Source organism: Plasmodium gallinaceum (assembly GCF_900005855.1).
Source record: "Plasmodium gallinaceum strain 8A genome assembly, contig: PGAL8A_v1_42, whole genome shotgun sequence".
Classification (NCBI taxonomy): Eukaryota; Apicomplexa; class Aconoidasida; order Haemosporida; family Plasmodiidae; genus Plasmodium; species Plasmodium gallinaceum.
This window is the reverse complement of record NW_021628349.1, coordinates 217,031-240,931: the sequence shown is the minus strand read 5'-3', so window position 1 is coordinate 240,931 and position 23,901 is coordinate 217,031. Positions and strand designations below refer to the sequence as shown.

The window sequence follows — 23,901 nt, the reverse complement described above, 5'->3', positions numbered from 1 at the left end:
TACAAAATATATTATTTAAACATAATAAAAAAAATTTTTTTTTTTATATAAATAGAAAAACATTTGAATAAAATTATATTAAAACATAACTATTGTAGGCTAATAAAAAAAAAAAAAAAAAAAAAAAAAAAAAATATACATATAGATTAAAATGTATTAACATATATATGTATATTTATAAATATAGTTTTTTTTTCGTATTTTTTTATAATATATTTTATATATATTATTATAGATTTCTTTTTTTTGTATTAATTTATTTTTATATTCTATCATTTACATATTTTAATCTAATAGCCAACAATATATCTTGAAAAATATTTAAAATTTGATTCCTTACAAAATTAGGAAAAATATATTTATACACAAATAATTTAAATATAAAATGAATTCATATAATTTTTTTTTCATCTTGTTTAGAATATAATAAATATATAATTTATAGACTATAAGTATTTGAACTTTGCACAAATTTAGAAATTATTTATAAGTATATACATGTTTTACATAAATTCTTAATAAAGATTAATGTGGAAGTATTTTACTAATATTGTGTTTGCATTTCCTTTATAAAATATTTCTTCGTGTTTTATTAATTTATTTATTTATTTTGCTTCTATAAAAAATCAACAATATTAAACTTATGAATCCAAATTATAATTTAAGATTTTTAAAAAATGATAAATGTGATAACTTTTTACTTTTATTTATTTTTATATGTGGATTTATTCTTGGTTTATTACTTAAGTTTTTAAATTCTTTTAAAATAAAAGCTGTTAAAGATGTTTTTGCAAACATAAATTTAAATTGTGACTGTAAAATGGTTTTTTGTGTTAGAACTGGTAACATTTTTATTCATATATACATTGTAAATAATTTTATTATTATTATTTTAGTTTAATCATTTTTTTTTTTTTTTTTTTTTTATTTTATATTCTTTTTCCTATTATATTTTATTAGATATAAAAATGAATAAAGGGAAAATATGTTCCCAGTGTTGTCATGCTTGTTTATCAGTTTACGAAAAAATTATCAAAAGAAATAATCAGCTTCAAAAAAAAAATCTATCAAAAAACTGTTCCAGTTATTTCGAAATATGGAAAAAAACGGGACAAAAAAAAATAGTTCTTAAAATATCAGTAAGACATTAAATAATATTTTTCCCTTAATTTTTTAAATAAATAAAATTTTTTATTTTTTTAAAGAGTTTAGAAGAAATGTATGAAATAGAAAAAAAGGCTCAAATGGAAAATCTATTAACTTCCATAATTATTGATGCGGTATTTATAAAAAGAATTATTTATATTTTTTTAAAAAAATTTTATTAATTTTAATTTTGTTTTATTTATATTTTTTTTTTTTATTATTAAAGGGAAGAACCCAAATAGATCCAAATACACCAACAGTTATTGCTATTGAACCAGGTATTTTGCGAAATATTAAAATAAACAATATTATTTTTATATTTTCTTAAATATGTAATGTATATATAATTCATAGAGAACTTATTTTTATTTTATATTATGAACATTTTTTTCCTTTTATATAATGAACAACATCAATGTATTTTTTTTTTTTTTTTTTTTTCTTAGTCCCTGATGAAATAGTAAATAAAATAACAGGACAATTAAAGCTTTTATAGATATTTTAAATAAAACATATTAAAATATTAAGTTATTTTTTAATTTAATTTTTTTTTCTTTTTTTCTTTTCCTTTTTTTTTTTTTTTTTTTTTGTATACATGTCTATATTTTTTTTTATCCATTTTTATTTTATGTTTTTATTTTTTTAATATAAATCTAACAATAAAAAAGTTTTTGTTAATACTTAAAAAATTTTTCAATAAACTGAAAGAAATTGATAAATTTTTTTTATGATATATTTTTTTTATTTAAAATTTTTCTTATATTTACATTTAAATATCATTTTTATAATAATAATAAATAGGAACTTTTTGTGGGTCAGAAATAATATTATTAATATCAATATTTCTTTCTTTCATATGTATGTTGTTATTTATTTTATCTTGTACTTCAGAATTTATTTTCTTTACTTTTTGATCATTATTTATTCCACTGTTCATATCTGATGAAATATATTTTTTTGCTATTAATATATAAACACTTCCTGCATTTTTTACAAGTTTAAAAATAATACTGAAATCATTTTTTTTTAAAATTTCTAAAGGATATCTATTTTCATAATATCCATATTCCCATGGCATTTTATAATTTGGGTATAAATTTAATTTTTCTAGTATGTATCTGATAAACTTATTATATATAATACCCCTTTCAACTAAATAAAATTTTCCATTATTTTTCAACGCTTGATAAATATTTTTTAAACTTTCATCAAGATATTCTAAAGAACATAAAGTAAAAGAGGAGATAACGGAATCAAAAACTTCTGGTTTAAAAATATTGTTTTTTATATCATTATTTATAATGTATACAGGATATGGTGGCTTTATTTTTTCAACTTTTTTTTTTAATTCTTTACACATATTCTCACTTTTTTCGACACATATTAATATATCTATTTTATTTAAATATGCAAAATTTCTACCTGAACCTGCTCCTATTTCTAATACTACTCCCCTTGCTTTTCGAAAATTTTTTTTTTTGTATTTATTTATTGATGTAATTTTTTCTATAAAGTCATTTTTTTCATCGTAATTTTTTGCTAATGCATCAAATATTTTAATCCGAAAGTTTTCAGTTGGCTCATCTAACATAACATTTAGAGGTCTATTTTTTTTATAGATGTAAAAACAACCCAAAATTACGCTTCCATTTGCAACTGTTACTCCTAGCAATAACTAAAAGAATATATTAAAAAATCATATATATTATAAATATTTTATAATAAAATTAGTAAAATAAAATAAATTAAAATGATAGAAACTTATATTTTATGAATTACATATTCTAATAAAATCTAAACTCTCTAAAAAAAAATATATATTTGTGCATAATTTTTTTTAACCTTTTTAAAAGAAGAAAAGGTAAACATAATTTTTTTTTTTTTCCTCTTCTGTATTATTCATAAATAAATACATAAAAAAATAAAAAATTAAAAAATTATTTCAAACAATTTATTTTTTCCCATAAAAAAAATAAAACATTAATAAATATTAAAAAATTTAATATAAATATTTATATATTATGATATTTTATATTAATTATTGCATGTTATTGTTTTATTCTTTATTTTAATTAAAGGAATATTTAGTTTTGCCCATTAAGTAAAAACAATTTTCAAACTTTAATTTTGTAATCATTGTTACCTAATTCAATTATATTTTTAATATGAAAAAAAAAAAAAAAAAAAAAATGTAAAATATGAAGAATAATGAAGTATTTAAAGAAGAGAAAGTTACATAATTTAAAGAAAATTAGTATACGAATGAAGCATGGTCATTTTTTTTACTTCATTAGAGAGCTTTTAAGATTGAAAAAACTAAAAAAATTATATGTTAAGCAATGTAAAAAAGAAAGGGAATTAATTCAAAAAGTCAAGAAAAAAAAATTAAAAAAAAAAAAAAAATTGTACATTAACGATAATATAAAAAGAGATGCAGCCAAGAATAAAAAAAAGAGAAAAATCAATAAAAGACTTAATGATAAAGCTATTAAAAATAATAAAAAAGAAAATAAAAAAAAAGATAAGACAGAACGCAGTAATTTAAAGAATAATGATAAAATAAATAAGGTAAATAAAATCATAATAAAAAAAGAAAAGAAAAAAAGGGATAAAAATTTGATTCAAAATAAATTAGATAGTATAAATCATCATAAAAAAGGAAAAGAAAGAAAAAAAATAGTTAAAAATAAACAAAAAATTAAAGATGGAAATAAAAAAGATAAAACGGAAATATCAGAATTTAAAGAAAATATTGAAATAAATCATATGGAAAAAATTAAAAATGATTGTAAAGGTAATAATTCAGCTGAGATATCCTCTGATTTATCAAACAAAATATTTAGAATACAGAATTCGACAAAAATATTTGATATTAATTTAATGAGAAATTATACAAATGAGAATAATTTAATTAAAAAACCAAATAATGAACATAATGTAATAGAATTACATCATAATAAATATAATGTAAAAGAATTACATGACAACATTAAACTAATAGAGAAATTTGATTCTAAAAATAAATCAATAAATAACAATATTTCTAAAGAGATGCTTGAGTACTTTGTTTCTAAATGTATTGATTTAAAAAATTTTATTGTTACATACAATTCAAGCTTTAAAAATATTTTTAATAATTTATTTAACGAATATATGTTTCTAAAAAAGTATATTAACAGCAATCATAACGTTTATCATAAGTTAATATTTTTTTTTAGCTGTAAACATTATTTAAAAAAGTTGAATTATCTTTTATCTATATTTTATGATGTTATAGAAGAGAATGACGAGGATTTAATGCTTGAATTTTATAAAGAGATAAAAAACAATAGAAGATTACTATACTATATTGGAAGAATATTATCAAATTATTTAACATGCATAGCATATAAAAAAGTAGTATATATAATTATCATTTGCTTTGCACGAGTTCATACAGTTCTAAATTGTATTCTTATATCAGAACCTTTTAAAAGTATTATACCTGAATTATTGAATATAATTAATCATATTAAAATATGAAATAAAAAAAAATAAAAAATGACATAACTATTATTTTATTATTTTATTTTATTTTTTTTTTTTTTTTTTGGTATTTGTCTAAAATATTTTTTGAAGTATTACTTATATATTTGTAAATTTTTTATTACTTTTTATTTATTATTTCATTTTATTATTATATTTGTTAATCATATGTTTAATAGATAAAAAAAATAGATTATATAATTAATGTTTTTTTAATTTTATTACTACTTTTTATATTATTCATACTTTCTCTTTTTAAATAAGAGTATGTAAAATCCGTTGTATAATTTTTATATAATACTTAATAATTTTTAAGAATTCTTTACGTTAAAAAAAATAATTGAAAGAAAACAAAGATAAAACATAAGAAATTTTAATAGAATATAAAAAAAAAAAATAATCATAAGCAAGATTAACTTGTGTAACATTTAATAAATTTAAGGAAAAAAACACGTGTAGAGTGAAGTATTTAATTTTTTTTTTCCTTTAATAAATTTCTTTTTTCATTCACATAAAAGGAAAAAAAAGTAATAAAATAAATAATAAATTTGAATGACTAATAAATATCTAAAGATAAATTTCAATTTACATATTGTTTCTCTTTCTTGTTTTCAATTTAGATTTAATATATGTTCTTTATGAATATTATATCATTAATTAATAAATATTTTATAAACTAATTTGAATACCTATATAATTACAAAAAAATATATTTTAAATGAAATAAATTATATATATATATATATACATATAAATCACTAATGGAATTTTATTTACATATGTTTTGAATTTAAGTGGACTTGAAAAAATGTGTTTTTATTTTCTTCACTCAAGCTAGTACATTTTGATGTTAATTGAAAAAGCAATTGGAAACAGCTTAATGTAATAGTTTTTGGAGAATAATATGTAAAAACGTAAATTTGGAATATACTTTATATGAGTTCAAATCATAACACAAATATATTACTAATTATGATATATATAAAAATGATATTGTGAATATGTATTTTTCATTCATACTGTATATAGAATAAAGAGAAACAAAAATAATATAAAATTCAATAATATATTTTACATTGCCTATGATAATCTAATTGCTTAAACGTTTAAATAAAAAATTTTAAATAAGAAAAAATATGCATTTGTTGGTTCTATGCTTTATAAGTGGAAATATGTTTTCTTAATTATATAAATAAAAATGGAAAATATAGTTAAAAGAACTATCATTCAATGATTTTTACTATGAAAATATTTTTGAAAAAATTATGATTAAATTATATATAGTTGAAAAAGCTGTATATTCTGTTCATAAATTTTTAATCTTATTGACTATGTAGGAAAATTTTATATAAACAAAAAGATATAAAAGAGATTAATAATAAATACATTTGTGACACTATTTTTTTATTTTAATGTAGAATCATTAGGTAATAAAAAAGTATAAATAACAAATTTTGTGAAATTTAAATATATAATGTTATGATATGAAAGTGTTGCTTTTTAATATAAAATTTTTCTAAAATCCTTTTTGAAAGAAAAATTTAATTAAAATGAAATATCATAATTTACTTAAATTGATAATAGCTAGGAAGTTATTTATGTTAATATATATGTATACATACATAAATTAATAAATACTTAGCTTTTTTTTTTTTTTTTATTTTAATGTAAATATATATATATAAACAAAAATGTATCTTGAATTATTTATTTACTTTTATTTATTGTTTTTCATTATTCTATATCATAAAATACTGATTTAAGTACAAAATATATATATAGAGAGAGGAAAATTTATATTATTTCGTGTGCATTAAAAATTTTATATATTGAAATACTTAAGATTATTCACACATTTTTTTGTTTATTTTTAACAAGTGCTACTGTTTTTTAACATTTTCTGAACGTTCAGAAAATTCTCTATTTTTAGCAATATAAAAGGAATATAATTGCTTTTTTTTTTTTTTTATTTTTTTTCAGTGCATTATTTTTATTAAATAATAATTTGCATTTATTTTTATTTATTTTTTTCATATATTAGTGTATTTTTTTATTTGTCACAGTTTCTGGAAAATATAAAAGGTGCATTGACATTTTTAGTATCTACATTTTTCAACCATGAGTGATGAGTAAAAATATCCTTAAAATTAAAAATAAAAAAAAAGATTGAATTAATAAGCACATGAATAAAAAGATTAAAATCCTGAATACATTAATTTTATATTAAATTGTTTTACAAATTCTCTATATATACCTAATTCTTACTTTTCAGTGAAAGTTCTCCATTTTTGATAGAAAACTTAAAAAGTAATATGACATTTTTTAAAACATTTAATCAAATAATTTATTAATATATTTTTTATGTTTTTTTGATTTAGATATAATAGAAGCTAAAAATAAAAAAGTATACAAATTTAAAAATTAAATTAAAATTAAAAATCTGACATATTCATATATATTAATTTTAGGTATCTAATAAACAAAAACAGTATGTTGAAAGTGTATCTAATTTATGCTTTTATTCAACACAATCTCTAAAATATTCGGAAACAAGGAAAAGAAATGCTTCTTTATGGGATTATAATAATGATAAAATAAATGTAAAATCTAGTTTCCTAAATCACTCAGGAAGTATTATAAAAAGAAAAAAAGAAAAGTTTTACAAAAATAGCGGCACGTACGAGCTAGGAAGAACACATACAAATGATGATTGTGATAATAAATGGAAAAAAAACAATTTTAATAAAATATATTTTGAAAAAGATAATATGAAAATATTTAAAACTTACAATATAGATAATTCAATTAGGGAAAAATATAAAAAAAATGAGTTCAGTTATTCAGACAATATTTTAAGTAAAGCAAATTTCGAGCAAAATTATGAGAAAAGCATTTGTAAAGTTTTGAATAAATATTCCAAAAAATTCAAAACTAAATCTTTTGATATAAAAATAAATTCTAATATTTTTGAAAAATATGATAATAAAGTAAGATAAATAAAAAATTTTCATATTGAGCATTATTATTTATGTAAACACATTAAAATATGCACAAATAAAGCTGTTGTTTTTTATTTCTATTTCTATATATTTTTTATTTCTTGTAAAATAATTTTATATTTTTTAATATTTTATTTTCATACAAGTATTTATTTTTGCTGATTAGTTTTATGTTAAATTATAAATTTTATTTTTAGCTATATTTTAATATTATTTTTATTATTACCACCTAATAATAAAAGACAATATTGAAATTTTTATATTTTATGCTTGTATTAATATTTTTAAGAGGCTAAGAGTTACACAAATGATTCTTTAAAAAATAATTTAAATGATAATAAAGTTAATGTATTTTTATATATAATATTAAGTAAATGAATATGAAAACATAAATGAAATTTACCTATTTTTAATAGGATTTTAAACTAAAGGAAAACGTTAACAACACAAAAAGTATCCCTGGGAAACAAGTTTTAAGTAACTATACAAAAAATATAAAATATCTTTAAATGAGTATATCTTGATTTAATTAAATGTCTTTATACAGATTTTACGAGAAAAACATTCAATGTTTATCGTCCTTATATTCCATTAAAAGAAGAAAATATGTATGTAATAAAAAATAAAAATTATAATATAAATGAAATTAATACGAAACAAAAATCTGCATATTATTTAAATGAAACAAAAGACATTTCAAGTTATTCAAATATTACCAAATTTAAATCAGAAAATCTTAGTAGTAAAAATAAAGAGAACAATTATATTTTGTTACCTTTTAAACTTCCTCCAAATAAAAAAAAAGAAAATTTCATTCATCAAAATAAAAAATTAAAAAATGATGTAAATTATGAAATTCGTATGGATAAAAACAAAAAAGAGAATTTTCTGATAAATAAAAAGAAAGAAATTCAAAATAAAAAATTCACATATTTAAAAAAACAATTCAATATTGATCAAAATAGTCAACTAATATTATCCAAATCACAATGTAATATTATGAAAATAAATAACAAAATCAAGGAAAAAGGAGTTGATATAAAAAATTTAAAATATAGCTTATATTTAAGTAAAGATAATATAAATGACAGAAAAGCAAGTAACAGTAAACTAATTAAAAGTAAAAATGAAAAAATTATATATTTTTTTAATTATAATAAAGATACTTTAAAATATAAAATAAAGAAAGATTTAAAAGAGTATACTTCAAATTTAAACAATGAGGATCAATTTAATAAGTCTATATTAAATTCTACTGGTAAACATACTTTTTCAGGTATTAATATAGAGTTAAATAAGATAAATGAGGGAATAAAGGAATATGCTAATGAAGATGATAATAAGAAAACAAAAACAAAAAAAACAGATTTAAAAAAAAAAAATGAAAGTATTTTAGGTTGTAATTCTAATAAAAGTTTAAAAGGTATTCTTTATAGTGATAATGAAAAAGTTTACACAGATAATGATGTTACAAATAAATTTTGTGATACGATAAAAAAAAATAACTATAAAGAAAAAGTAGACAAATTTCTTGAAGAACATTCAAAAAATAATATATATACGTATAAGGGACATAATGATGAAATATTAAAAAAAAATAAAAATGAATACGAAAATATATATAAAAAAAAGACGAATTATGAAAATGCAAATAAAATTTCGCAAATAAAGTATGTTAATAATTGTTTACCGCATAATAATATACATAATGAAACAGAAAAATCTGGTACTAATATATCAAAAGTAAAATTAGAAGTTGACTACTCAGAAAAAAGAAAATTCAATTCACACATAGAAAACTTAAGAAAAGAAAAATTAGAAATCGAAAAAAATAAAAAAGAAGAATCAAAATCATGTGATTTAAATAAAAAAAATTTAAAAAGAAAATTAAAATTACAAAAAAAAAAATCAAATACAGAAGAATTAGAAGTAACAAAAATTGATGAAAAAAATGAGTCAATAGGACTATCAGATTTGCCAGAGAAACATATATCTTTAGAAAATTTTGAGAAGAACAAATTGAAGAGAGATACATTAGAAAAAAAACTTCAAAAAAAAAGAAAATTAAAAATAAAAAATTCAGAAACAGATGTACTAAGAAATAGTATATCAAAAGAAAAGTTTGAAAAGGATAATGCAAAGATAGAAAAACGTGTAAATAAATCAGAGATTAACCCATCAAATGAAAATTTTGAAAAAGATAAATATAAAAAAAAAAAAAAAGAAAAAAAATCAAAAAAAGAGGAATTCGAAAGGAATGAATATGAATCAGGTGAAAGTTCTGTAGAAAATAAGCCAAGAATTGAAAAGTTAACGAAAATTAAACCAGAGGAAAAATATTTTAAAAATGAAAATAAAATAATAGAACTAAAAAAAAGTGCAAAAAAAATAAAGATATCAGAGATAAAAAAGGATGAAAAAGAAATATCTGAAACAAGTGAATCATGGGGAAATAAATCAGGAAATATTAAATTAAAAGAAAAATTAGAAAAGAAGAAGCTAGTAACAAAAAAACTAGAGAAAAACAAATCAAAATTAGAAAAATTAAAAAAAAGTTTATTAGAATTAGAAAATTTAAAAAAGAGTTTATCAAAATTAAAAAATTTGAAAAAAAGTTTATCAGAATTAGAAAAATTTAAAATAAGAAGGTATAAAGAAAAAACCTTAGAAACAAAAAAGTCAAAAGAAAAAAATAGACCTAAAATAGATGAAATAATGAGATATAACACTGAAGAATCACAAAAAGATGAATCAGGAAATAATAATTCAAAAGAAAAATTAGAAGAGAAAAAATCAAAAATAGAAAAATTAAAAATTATCAAATGTGAAACAGAAATATCTGAAACAGGAAAATCAGAAACAAGTAAATCGGATAATAACAATTCAAAAGAAAGTTTGGGAAGAGAAATGTTAATAATAAAAAATTTAGAGAATGATATGTTAAAGATAGAAAAATTAAAAATGAAAATATATAATAAAGAAAATTTAAAAAGAATTAAATCATTTAGAAGAAAGTTAAATGAAAAAAAATTTGAAGAAAATAAATTGAAAATGGACAAATATTTGGAAGAAACATTTGAAATAGAAAAATTAAGAAAAAATATATTAAAATTGGAAAAATTAGAAGAGAGTATATTAAAATTAGAAAAAGAAGACATAGAATCAAAATTTGAAAAATTAAAAATGAAAAAGTGTCAAAAATTAGGATCTAAAGTGGACGAATCAGTTGAAGAGAAACTAGAAAAAAAATTAGAAGAGATCAAATTAAAATTAAGAAAATTAAAAATGAAAGAGCATGAGGATGAGGCAGAAATCAATGAGAAAAAAAGTTCACAAAAAAATGAATTAAGAAAAAAAAAATCAGAAAAATTGGAAGTAAAGAAATATATTACGGAAACGTCTGAAACTGAAAGATCAATAACAGAAACAGGTGTAACGGATAAATCAGAAACGGACATATTAAAAAATAATAAATTAAAATTAAGAAAATTAAAAAAATGCAAAATAATATTAGGGAAATTAAAAAAAAAGAAATATAAGGGAGATATATCTGAAATAAATGAATCAGAGAAGAAACAATTAAAGGATGAAAAAACTAAAAAAAATACACCATTGATGGATAAATTAGAAAAGAACAGATTAAAATTAAAAAAATTGGAAAATTACAGAATAAAAGCAAAAAAATCAAAAAAAAGCAAACAGGAGTCTTCAAAATTAAAAGTGAAGAAATATATGGAAGAACAATATGAAAAGGAAGAATTAGAAAATATATTTTTAGAGAAAAAAATGAAAGATAATAAACCAATAATAAATCAATTAAATCCAGAAAAATTAGAAATACAAATTTCTGAAATAAAATATTCTGAATCAGAAATGTCTAAAACAAAAGAAATAGAAAAAGTGGAAAATAATAGATCAAAATTAGAAACATTTTGCCTTGAAACAGAGATGCCAGAGAATTATCAATCTGAAAAAGAAATAGAAAATATATATAAATTAAAGAAAAAAAAAATAAAATTAGATAAATCAAAAAAGAAGATACATAAAAGTAAGTTAGAAACTATTAAATCCAAAAAAGAGGAACTAAATTTTGATAGATCAAGGAAAAATAATTCAGATATAAAATTATCAATAAGGAAATCAAAAGAAAATCTAGAAACAGATAGATCTAAAAAAAAAATGTATATAGAATATAAATTAAAAGATAATGAATTCGAATTAGAAAAATTAGGTAATGATGAAATGAAAGAAGAGAAATCAGAGGATGAAAAATTAGGAGAAAACATATATATAGAAAGTTATGAAAGAGAAATGTATAAGGAAGAAAAATCTCATAGGAATAAATCAATATTTGATAAATTAAAAATAGAAAAAAATGGTAAAAAAAAATCAGAAGAAAGCATATTGAAAAAAAATAAAACTCATATAGGTAACATTTCTGAAACAGAGAAACTTAAAGAAAAATTAAAATCTACGAATAAAAAAATTAAGGAAAGAAAATCAACACCTGAAAAGTTAAAAGCAATAAAAATTAAAAAAAAGAAAGAGAAATCAAAAAGAAAGTCAATAGAAAAAGTGATAGAAAATGAAAATTCAAAGAATAACAATGCAAAAAATGAGCAAATTAATATATTAAAGGATACTTTTAATAATATTGGTGTACATGAATATAAATGTTCCAACTTAAGTAATTTGAAAGAAGTTTCAGAAAAAAGTAGCAAAGAAGATACTATTAGCAAAAACTTAAAAACAATTAATTATGATGAACAAAATATACATGACAGCACAAAAATTAACAATTTTCAAATAAAAGATTACAATGAAAACAAAAGAGAAATAAAAAAAAAAATTATAAAAATTTTTAAATCTTCTTTGGAAGATTTTTATTTTAATAAAAATACATATTCTCCAGGAACGTTAACTTTAAATAACATACACAAAGAAAATGGGGGCAACTTTCATAGAAACCTAGATAATAACGAAAGCAATCATAATTTTTATAACATGAATGCATGTAAAGAAGATAACTATAAAAAGAAAAAGACATATACAAATAGTATAAGTAGAAGTAAAATTTCTCTTGGAAATGATGATTTTGAAAATATAAGAAAAGAAAACATTGAAGTGAATAATATGGGAAATATGGACTATTATAAAAATAGATATATAGATGTAAGTAGATATATAAATGAGAATGATTTTAAATCTAAGGATAGATATAAAAGTGAAAATTTCAAATTAGGTAAATTATATGATATTTATAATAGCAACAAAGGGAATTACTTAAATTATTATAATGAAATTAATAAATATAATTCAAATAAAGAATATTATTATAATGAAAATGAAGGAGATTACGAAAATATATATAAAAAGGACAGTCTAATTGGCACGGAAAACATAAAAAAACAGGATATACGTTACAATAATGAAATATATTTACATAAATATGAAAATTTAACAAAAAGCAATGAAAAAATACACTTAGATATATTATATAAATCTCAACCTAGTGAAATAAAGCTACCTAATAATTTATCTTTATTTATAAAGAAAAAAATTGATGTAGAATTAAAAAAAAATATGTATAAAAAAATATATCAAATAGTAAATAAAAACAACTATGATAATAAAGAAGAAATAAAAAGACTTTTACGTTTATTTTTTAAATATATGAAATTAAATAAATTCATAAGTAAATCTGATTTTCTACTTAAGAATGATACAGAAAAAGTTAAAAAAACCATACAAAAAAAAAGAAAAAAAAGAAAGAAAATAAAAGAAAATAATGAAAATAGACAAGAAGATGTAAACAATAATAGTAATAATACAAAAAAAAGAAAAATGAAAATAATTAATGTTGATAACGCTACTAATAATTTACCTCTAACTATGCTAATAATAAGAAATTTTGAAGAAAAAAAAAATTTTGACAAAAACATTAAGATAAGATATAAGGTGGAATTGGTTAGTTTAAAAAAACCATTTAAAATAAAAGAAATAATTGAAAAAGAAAAATACCTTTTTTCAAGAGTAGAAAAAATATATGATTTTTCTAATTTAGATAAAAATAAAACCAATGATAATTACAACCTTATAAATAAATATATTCCATTTCCAAACATGAAAAACTATTTATCTGAATATCAGCACAAATTTACAATTTGTAAATCTAAAAGTGGAAAAAAAATTAACTTTTTTAATATGAATAATATTTTCAAAACGAATGAAAAAAAAAAAAAATATAATGTCAAATTTGATGGAATGAAAGAAAATATAAAGAGAGATAATGATAATTATTCTTTTGAAACAAAATCAAAGTTAAATATGTTCACATATGCATCATTTAAGGAAAAAGAAAGCAAAAATTTTTTAATAAAAAGAGTATCTATAAAAAAAAAAGAAAATGAAACTTTAAATAAAAATGACATATTAAAATATAGTCATAAGAAAATGTTACTTTTAAAAAGCTTTTCTAGTCAAAATAAGAATAAAACTGCAAATTCTAATATATTATCTCCAAAAAAAAAAAATTATGTATTCAAAAGTTTTGCTATGAACAATATAAATACTTCTTTTAATAGAAATGAGTATATAATAAATTTCAATAAATATACTGAAAAGATAAAAGAGTGCATAACAACAGATAAGAATTCTGAAAAAATGAATCAGACATATAAGAATAGTTTAGGTCATGTAGACAGTTTTTTAAAAGTAATGGATAATATAAAAAATAAGAAATTTATTCTAGAAAGTCATAAATCAGGTATGGAAAAAATAGATATACAAAAAAGTAAAAATATTAATCTTTACGAAACTAATATAAGTAAATATAATAGTTTAAAAATTTCATTAAAAGACTTAAAAAAAATTGGTGTTAAAAAGAAAGAAGAAAGTAAAAATACAAGTCATTATAATATGAAAACTCAAGGTCTATCTTCAAATGAAAATTTATATAAAGTTGAACTTAGTAATAATAATTATAATGAATATATAAAAATTAAAGAAAATAAGAAAATTCAACAAGATAAGACTATATTGGAGAATAATGATCATACTATAAACAATAACGAACATAATAACATCTATAAAAATGAAAAAAAAAAGGGAAGTGATAAATATGATAAAAATGAAAACATATATAAATTTATTGATAAAAAAAGTAATTATGTAAAAAATAAGAATGAAAATGATTCTAAAATTTTTGATAAAAATGGTAGTCATAAAAAAAATAAAGATGAAAATTCTTACAAAAAAATTGATAAAAAAGATAGTTACAATAAATATGAAGACATTTATAAAAATATTGATGAAATAAGTAATTACAATAAATATGAAAATATTTATAAAAATATTAATAATAAAAATGGTTACGATAAATGTGAAAATATTTATAATAATATTAATAATAAAAGAAGTTATGATATATATGAAAATATTTATAATAATATTAATAATAAAAAAAATTATGATAAATATGAAAATATTTATAAAAATATTGATGAAGGAAGTGATGATAAATATGACAATATTTATAAAAATATAATTAATAAAAGTAATTATAAAAGAGAAAAATTTAAAATTATACATAATAAAAATAGTCATAAAGTCGATAAACATAATTTTGATAATTATGATAATATCAAAAAGGAAGATACATATATTTCTAATCAATCTATAGGAAATGAGAAAGAAAAATATACTAATAAAATAGAGGCAGATAAAGAAAAATTTAGTGTTGAAATTTTGAATGAAAAAAAAAAAATAGATAAAAATATAAATTTACAATTTAGACATAGTAAAGTAATCATAAAAAAGAACAGTTATAAGAATCACCATATAAATGAAAAATTTTCATACTCTCAGATAAGAAGATCTTCAGAAATTTTGAAAGAATCTATAAAAAAGAATAAAAAAGAAAACAATTACAATATTAGTAAAACAGAAAAATATATAGGTAAATTAAATAAAAATAATGCAGTTTCTGAAGTGAAAAACTTTGAAAATATAATGAAGATAGAGGGGGAAAAAAAAAAATACTATGATTTTGATAAAAATAGAAATAAAAACAAAAAATTTAATTTTGATTTTAAAATAAAAGGTAACACTGTGGAAACAAAGGAAAACGAAATAAATATTAATAAAAATAGTTTAAAATTAAATATGAGAAAACGCAAAGAAAATGAAACAAATGATTTTTCAAAAATAATTAAAAAGAAAAATTTCTCAAAATTAAATAGAACAAATAATTTATCAAAGATAATTAAAAAGAATAATTTCTCAAAATTAAATAGAACAAATAATTTATCAAAGATAATTAAAAAGAACAATATCTCAAAATTAAATAGAACAAATAATTTATCAAAGATAACTAAAATGAACAATATCTCAAAATTAAATAGAACAAATAATTTTTCCAAAATAATTAAAAAAGGCAATTCTTCAAAAACGATTAAAAAAAGTAATTTTTTAAAATTAAATAAGACAAATGTTTCTATAAAAAATATAAATAAAAAAGAAAAACTTGCAACTATACAAAATGTCGAAAGAAATATATCAATTTATGATGATAAAGATGGTACATTCAAAAAAAATACATCAAGAAAAGTTAAAAAATTAGTTAAATCAAGTAAGAAAGTATCACCGAATTTCAATTATCCATTTTCATTTGAATCAGAAATAGAAATAGATGAAAATTTCATAAAAAATAATAAAAAAGAAGGATTAAATTCAAGTTATATTGATTTAAAAAAACTGAATTTTTCTAAAAGTTCTCTTGAAAATTTTATTGAAAAAAATTTATTTGAAAAATCTAATTCTGAAATAAAATTTGGCTATACAAAAAAAAAAGACTTTCAAATTATTTCCAACACAGATAATTCACTTTCAATAAAAAAAAAAAAAAAAAGAAAAAAAAAATTATTTGAAAAAAATATAAATTCAAAAAAAACGTCAAGAAAAGATCAATCCTCTAATATAAGCTACGATAAGAATAAAAAACAACTTTATTTTTCATCAAAAAATCTTATAAAAAAAAAAGGTAGTACAACATATCAGAAAAAAAAAAAAAATTCCAAATTTTCTATTCCTAAAGAAAAAGGTCAATTAAAAATTTTTGATTTAAATAAGAACTTAAGACATTTTGGTGATTCTTTTATATATAAAAAGAAAAACTTTAATAAAAGTTTACATGATGAAAAACGTAATAGCTTTGATGAAAGTTTAAAAAAATTTTTTCATATTAAACGTAAAGTTAAATTGAGCAAAAACATAACAATCAATTTTTCAAATGATTTGGCAAATTTAGAAACGATGGAAAGTAAAAATGAAGAAAGTGAAGTAACCAGTAATAAAGAGGAACAAATGATATTTAAAGAAAAAAATAATAAATCAGACAATGCTCTAGTAATTAAGATAAATATAATAACAATATTTCTGCTTGATTTGCATATTAAAAAGGCGAATATGAATAGTAATTATTATATGAAAGTAACTATTTATTTTTCTAATGATATCAAAACAATTAAAAATAATTGTGTTACTGAAACGTTTCAAAGCTATTTTACATCTTACACTAACGGCGTTGGTTTATGCTCTGATGCTTTTAAAAAAGTAAATATAAATGCACATATTTTTAAATAATGAATATATGCACACTGTAAAAAGTATTAATTGTCTATATAATTTATTTTTTTATTTATATTATACTAACACTCTTAAATTAATTAAAAGAAATATGTCTAGAACTTACAATTTTATGTTTATTTTATATAGATTAATTGTGGAAGTTCATCAAAAAACTTATTTAAGATTGTTATATCTTGTCGTAAAGAAAAGGCTATTTTAAAAAAAGAACTAATAAAACTATATAGTAGAACTTTTGAAGCGGTAAAATATAATTAGGCTATTTTAATAAAAAGAAAAAAAAAAAAAAATTTACATATATACATAATTGTATGCTTTACATTTTTTTTTTTTCTAAAACAAATATTTTTTTTTATGTTTATATTTTATATATTGTATTTTTTTTATAGCCAGTAGATTTAAGAACTTATAGCTTATGTAGAGATAAAAAATACTCATACGAAACAAATAGTGTAAATGATGAACATTATGAAAATAATGGTAATTCATAACTTAAAATAATAAATAAAAAAAAATTATAAAATTTGTTATAGATTCGCAAGGAAATATTTTGTGATATTTATATAATTTTTTATTAGGTACTATTATATTTGGAACACTGTAATTGTATAAATTAAGCTTTTAATTAAAAACACATAATTTTTATTTTTTTTATTATAAAGCTCATTTTTTAAATCAATATTCATATATCATCACATTCTTTTTTTTTTTTTTTTTTTTTTTTCTTTTTTAAAAAAAATGAAAAAATTTTAATTTTTTCCCCTTATATACAATTGTTTTATAATTTTAATTTTCGTGTACAAATTTAATTATTTATTCTTTTCATTTTTTTTGTAAATAATTTAGATTTAATTTGTTATATATATATATATATATATATATATATATATATATATATATATATATATATATATATATATATATATATAAATCATATTAATTTAAAATAAGGAAAATTATTAGTATATTAAATAATTATTGTAATTATCATTTTTTTTATCTCCTTCTTAGTACAAAATTTTGTGATCTTTTAAATGATTTAAAATATTTTTACTCAAATGTATATTAACTATTTTTTTTTTTTTCCAGTATTTCTTTATAGAATTCATTTTATGAAACATTAATATATATTTTTTTTTTTTTTTTATTTTTACAATATGAGGTAACTCATGGAAATAAAAAAATAAATTGTATATATGTGTATTTATTATAGAACTAATAATTTCAACTTAATTTAAAAACAATGTAAGAAATAATTGTAATAAAAATGAATATTTTAAAGTTGATTAATAGAAAAAATTATTTTACTTATAATACAAAAAGATATCATTTAAATTATAAATTATATCTGAAATTCAAGCAATGGAACTATTTGAAAAAAGAAATGATTAATTATTTTAATTCTAACTATAAAGTAGACACAACAGTAGATTTAGAAGCTAAATGCTGGGAGAAATTTAAGAAAAAAGAATTAATTCAAGCACATGGTTATATTCCAGCAATAATATGGAAATATGGTTGTGAAGAAAGAATTTGCATAAAGCATAAATTAATTGATGAATATGCATTTGAAGAAGAAGATGGACATTTGTCTTTATGTAATTAAAATATTTAGAAATTTTTAAATATAATTATTCTTATAAAATCAACTTTAATTAATATTTTATTAAATTTTCTAAATATTATATTATTATTAAGATGGATATTTTGTAAAAAATTATATTTTATACGTGACATATATACTTAAATTAGTACATGATATTAATACAAATTAATTTTTTATTTATTATATTTTTTTTTACAAATTAGTGTTTTCGGCGAGATTGTTCAGAATTCACCTTAAAGGAAAAATTATTGAATGTGTTGTATCACATGTTGAAGCAGATCCTAGTAAGAATAATAAAAGAAAAAGAAAAATAAAAAGAAAGGAGTATTTATATTAAAAGAATGTATTTTTATTTTTTTTTTTTTTTTTGAATAGTTGAAAAGCATATATATTTTTTAAAGTTTGCGAGAGTTGTAGAAAATAAAATAACAGAATTAAATATCCCATGTAGTTTAGTGGGGCTCATTGGATGTCCAGCTTATATTAATGGCTATCATGTTCAATTAGCCTTAAATTATATTAAATGCAAAATAATAGGAAATAATATACCTCCTCCTTTTCAAATTGATGTTTCAAAGTTAACATATAAAGAACCATATAACTCAATTAAATTAAAAGATTTAATGGTAAAAAAAAAAAAAAAAAAAAAAGTAAATAAATAAAAAATAATATAACTATTAAACTAATCAAATATATATGAATTAATAAACTAAAAAATATATGAATAAATAATATTTATAGTATTTATTGCCACAAGATGGAAATGTTGTTTTTTCTGAGGAATATAATTTAGATGAAACAGAAGTAGTATGGACATATGAACCTGGGAAGGTTAAAGAAAAAAAATACAAATATTAATAAATGGATGCAATGAATAATATTTATTTATAATATATACACCTTTTTTTTTTTTTTTTTTTTTTTTTTTTTTCCTAGATTCCTGAAACACCTTTACCAGATGATTACATTGATCCTAATTTTTTGAACAAGAAAGGTAAGAGAATTCAGTTAACATACAAAGACTATTGGCCAAAGCAATAATATTATTATTTTTTTTTTTTTTTTTTTTTTTTTCTTTTTCCTTTTTTGTAATTCATTTAAAAAAAATGATTATTGAATTACATTTAAGACATTTTCTATTTTTCAAAATGTTTCCTAAAAAAACAATTTATTTATTTTTTTTTTTTTTATTTTTTGAAATTGTATTATTATGTTTTGATATAATAAAATCTACCTATATTATTTTTACTTCCACATATAGTACATAAAATAAGGAATTTATTTACACTCTTTTCGGAATTTAATTTTGATACTTGTTTTTCTAAAGTTACGATTAAATCATGCAAAGTATTCATCTTTTATAAAAAAAAAAAAAAAGAGAAAAATAAAAAAAAAATTTTATAATTATAAAATTAGTAAAAAATAAAGAATAGTATCTATTATATAATTCCATACTTGTTCTTCATATTTTTTATGTATATTTGCTTCTTCTTCCTGTGATATAACAAAAAATTATAAAAGTATAATATTCATATTAAAATATATAGATATAATAATAATAATAATAATAATAAGAATAAGAATAATTTATTTACAATTATTCTATGAATTACATATATATGAAATAAATAAATTCATTTTATTACTTTATATGTTTCTATTTGAAGTTTTAATTTTTTTATTTCATTTTCTTTTATATCAAAATCATTTTTGAATTTCTCTAAAAACTATGGTAAAATATATGTATATAGTTTTATATCTAAAAATTAAATGTAAAATTTTATGGCATATATATACCTCATTATTTTTTTTTATTTCAATTTTTAAATGATTTATTTTTATGCAAGAACAAATATATGCTTCTAATAATTGTTTTTCTTTAATATTTAAATTTTTCTTTTCATATTTATTAATTGTTATATATTTTAAGATTTTTTCTGCGTATGTTTCAATATCATTAGTTAAATTTTCTTTATTATTCATTTCATGTTTATTTGATAAAGAATTAATTAAAAGTGTATTGTTTACTGTTAACTCTTTATTAATCATTAATGTGTTTTTATATTCATTCAAAGACTAAAAAAAGGAAGAAAAAAAAAAAAAAAAAAAAAATATTAAATGAATATTTTTATAGATATATAATTTTTTTTTTTTTTTTATTTTTAACTTGTTCATTTATCCTTTTTAATTTCTTAATTATTTTAGTTTTTTTCAAAATATTTCTGCTTAATTCAATGTTATTTTTTTTGTAATATTCGAGATCTTTTAAACTATTTTCTAATGAATCATAAGAAATTATCTTTTTTTTATTAAATGCATTATTAATTTTTTCTAAATAATTCCTCTCTTCTTCATACAAAATAGAGTTGTTAAATCTATAGTAAGACAACAGTGAAACTAAAAGTAACTTTAAATTTCCGATATCAAAATTTTCTATAGAATTTATGAAAGAATTTGTTAAATCTAATAAACTAGTAATTGCTTTTAATTTATTCATATTTAATGTAGAAAAAAACCCTTTATTTTCACATATACGAAAAGATATATATGATTTTAAAAATCCAAACGAATATGATGTATCTTCTAAAATTATTTTAAATTTATTTATTAAAAATAAAATAATTTTATTATTTTTATCAACATAATCTTTTAGGTCTTTAAACTTAGAAAGAGAATTCTTTTCTTTTTCATAAACTAATTTCATAAAATTTGTATTATTTATTTTAAATGTGCAATTAATGTTTTCTTCTTCACTCAAATAACTTTTATTTATTTTATCATAATTTGCTTCATTAGAATATATATGTTTGTCTAGATTTTTTTTGTCTATCAATTTTTTAATATTTATTTTTTTAAAATATTCCAAAATTATATTTTTGTTATTATAAGGTGTAATGCATATCACAAAGGAAAATATATTTATTGTTTTCAAAATTAGATTTTTCAAAATTCTTAATTCGTGAATTACATTTTTCAGAATAAATTTTTTACTAGTGAGATTTGTTGGAAAGAAATAATCCTCAACACATAAATATATATTTACATTTATAAAAAATTTTTTTATTTTATCAACTAAAATAAATAATATATCCTGATAAAAAGTAAGTCAGTTAAAAATTATTTGTTGAATATATATACTACAGACATAATAAAAAAAAAAAAAAAAAAATTTATAAAAATTAAAGAATTACCTTAGTTCCTTCTCTATTTTTATTTTTAATCCATATATTTTTAAAATTTATAAATAAATTAATTATTTCTTCAAGATAAATAACTTCCTTTTAAAAATATTAACAAAATTTATAATATGTATATATATTCTTGTATCAATAATTTATTAAAAAAAATAAGAAAAATTAAAATTAAAAAGAAAACTTACATTTTGAGAAATTTTTTTTAAGTTTATTAATTTTGAATAATCTATTTTGTTTCTTTTTTCTTCTTTCTCTAAATTTTCATTTATATTATTTAACTTATCATCTTCAAATATAAAAAGTTCCTTACATAAAACTAAATATTCACTACATTTTTCCATTACATTTAAAATAAAATTTTGAAAATGTTTTATATTTTCATTTATTTTATTCTAAAAATAAAAGAATAAAATAAAAATACTAAATGAGTTACATATTTAATAAACTAACTATTTAAAAAAGAAAGAGATTTATATTACTTGAATATAGTAATCGTAATAATCACATTTTTCAAAAAACGGAATTTGATTAAAATTGATTTTATATTTAGAATAACATTTATATTTTAACTTTTTACTTATATCTTCTAATTCATGAATATATTTTTTTTTTTTTTCTATAGTTTCCTCATATTTTTTTTTATTTATGTCCATTTGTTTTTTTATTTCAGATTTCTCATTTTGAATATCAATAATATTTTGATTAAAATTGTTAATTTTATCAGTTAAAATTTTAATACTTTTTTCTCCTTCCTAATCATATTAGAAATTTTTTAAAAATATATATATATATATAAAAGAATCAACACATTAAGATATCAAAAAAAATATAATTATATTTTTTTTTAACTTTTAATTTTTCATCATAATTTTTCTTATTCATTTCAAGTTTAATTTCTAATTCTTGATGTTCATGTTTTAGATCATCAATTTTTTTATGAAGAGTTTCTAAAAAAATTGTAATAAAAATATATAGATATTTTTAAATTTTAATTACACTTTAGTTACAGAAATGAGAAAATACTTTAAAAAAAATTAAATACAAATTAAAAAAATATTATATATTATTTATAGCACTTAAAAACATGTAATAAATATATATATAGACAAACCATTTTCTTTTATTTTTATTTCGAGTTCTTCAAAGGCTACAGATTCATGGATATTTTCTTTAGAACTTTTTGTTAATAACATTAAATTTCTCCACCCAGAATTATTTTTTTTCTATAAGGTGAAAAAAAAATAAAAAAAAAAAAAATTGAAATAAAAGTAATAATAATGACATAAAGCTATTAAAATCCTTAACAATAAACGTTAAAATTAAAACAGTTTTTTTTTTTTTTCTCTTTACTTGTTCTTCTAACAAGTTCATTAATTGAGTTATTTTATTTGATTGTTGATCATTGTTATTTAATAAACAACTATTTTCATTTAATAATATATTTATTTTATTATTTTGTTCGTTATTATTTTTTTCCAATTGTGTAATATCTTTTTTATATTCCACTATTGCTTTTTTTAGAATATCTAAATAAAAACAAAATGATTATAAAATCTTAAGTGAAATGATAAATAGAATAATAATCCTTACCATTCTGTTCTTTTATTTCTTTGTATTTTTCTTTAATTAATTTATATTTATCTTCTAAATTCATTTTAAAAATTATATAAAAAAAAATTTTTTAAATATGAAAACAAATTATATACGAAAAAAATAGAATAATAATAAAGTTTAAAAATGTATAAAATTCAAAATATTGTTTAAAAAAAAAAAAAAAAAAAAAAAA

At 17.5% G+C, this 23,901-nt stretch overlaps 6 protein-coding genes across 6 annotated transcripts; 4 read left to right on the top strand and 2 right to left on the bottom strand.

Moving 5' to 3' along the window:
* Positions 1-643: 643 nt before the first annotated feature.
* PTH2 (peptidyl-tRNA hydrolase 2, putative) lies at positions 644-1,642 on the top strand (the record flags this gene model as incomplete). The annotated part of the gene is made up of 5 exons (XM_028674604.1): positions 644-842; positions 961-1,139; positions 1,206-1,280; positions 1,373-1,424; positions 1,593-1,642. 5 exons carry the CDS (start codon positions 644-646, stop codon positions 1,640-1,642), a joined length of 555 nt encoding a protein of 184 aa, XP_028530940.1.
* Positions 1,643-1,915: 273 nt separating this feature from the next.
* Positions 1,916-3,015, bottom strand: PGAL8A_00057700 (methyltransferase, putative; the record flags this gene model as incomplete). Its single annotated transcript, XM_028674603.1, has 2 exons — positions 1,916-2,821; positions 2,989-3,015. The coding sequence occupies 2 exons, from the start codon at positions 3,013-3,015 to the stop codon at positions 1,916-1,918; spliced, it is 933 nt and encodes a 310-aa protein (XP_028530939.1).
* Positions 3,016-3,354: 339 nt separating this feature from the next.
* On the top strand, positions 3,355-4,668 carry PGAL8A_00057600 (conserved Plasmodium protein, unknown function; the record flags this gene model as incomplete). The annotated part of the gene is made up of 1 exon (XM_028674602.1): positions 3,355-4,668. One exon carries the CDS (start codon positions 3,355-3,357, stop codon positions 4,666-4,668), a length of 1,314 nt encoding a protein of 437 aa, XP_028530938.1.
* Positions 4,669-6,796: 2,128 nt separating this feature from the next.
* On the top strand, positions 6,797-17,919 carry PGAL8A_00057500 (conserved Plasmodium protein, unknown function; the record flags this gene model as incomplete). Its single annotated transcript, XM_028674601.1, has 8 exons — positions 6,797-6,800; positions 7,050-7,075; positions 7,140-7,658; positions 8,087-8,147; positions 8,218-17,282; positions 17,445-17,558; positions 17,705-17,795; positions 17,894-17,919. The coding sequence occupies 8 exons, from the start codon at positions 6,797-6,799 to the stop codon at positions 17,917-17,919; spliced, it is 9,906 nt and encodes a 3,301-aa protein (XP_028530937.1).
* Positions 17,920-18,582: 663 nt separating this feature from the next.
* PGAL8A_00057400 (conserved Plasmodium protein, unknown function) lies at positions 18,583-19,962 on the top strand (the record flags this gene model as incomplete). Its single annotated transcript, XM_028674600.1, has 5 exons — positions 18,583-18,913; positions 19,125-19,205; positions 19,339-19,547; positions 19,663-19,752; positions 19,858-19,962. The coding sequence occupies 5 exons, from the start codon at positions 18,583-18,585 to the stop codon at positions 19,960-19,962; spliced, it is 816 nt and encodes a 271-aa protein (XP_028530936.1).
* Positions 19,963-20,014: 52 nt separating this feature from the next.
* Positions 20,015-23,769, bottom strand: PGAL8A_00057300 (conserved Plasmodium protein, unknown function; the record flags this gene model as incomplete). Its single annotated transcript, XM_028674598.1, has 13 exons — positions 20,015-20,076; positions 20,156-20,276; positions 20,377-20,415; positions 20,568-20,648; positions 20,719-20,997; positions 21,089-22,012; positions 22,113-22,199; positions 22,301-22,507; positions 22,595-22,867; positions 22,965-23,062; positions 23,227-23,338; positions 23,466-23,641; positions 23,706-23,769. The coding sequence occupies 13 exons, from the start codon at positions 23,767-23,769 to the stop codon at positions 20,015-20,017; spliced, it is 2,523 nt and encodes an 840-aa protein (XP_028530935.1).
* Between the last annotated feature and the right edge of the window lie 132 nt (positions 23,770-23,901).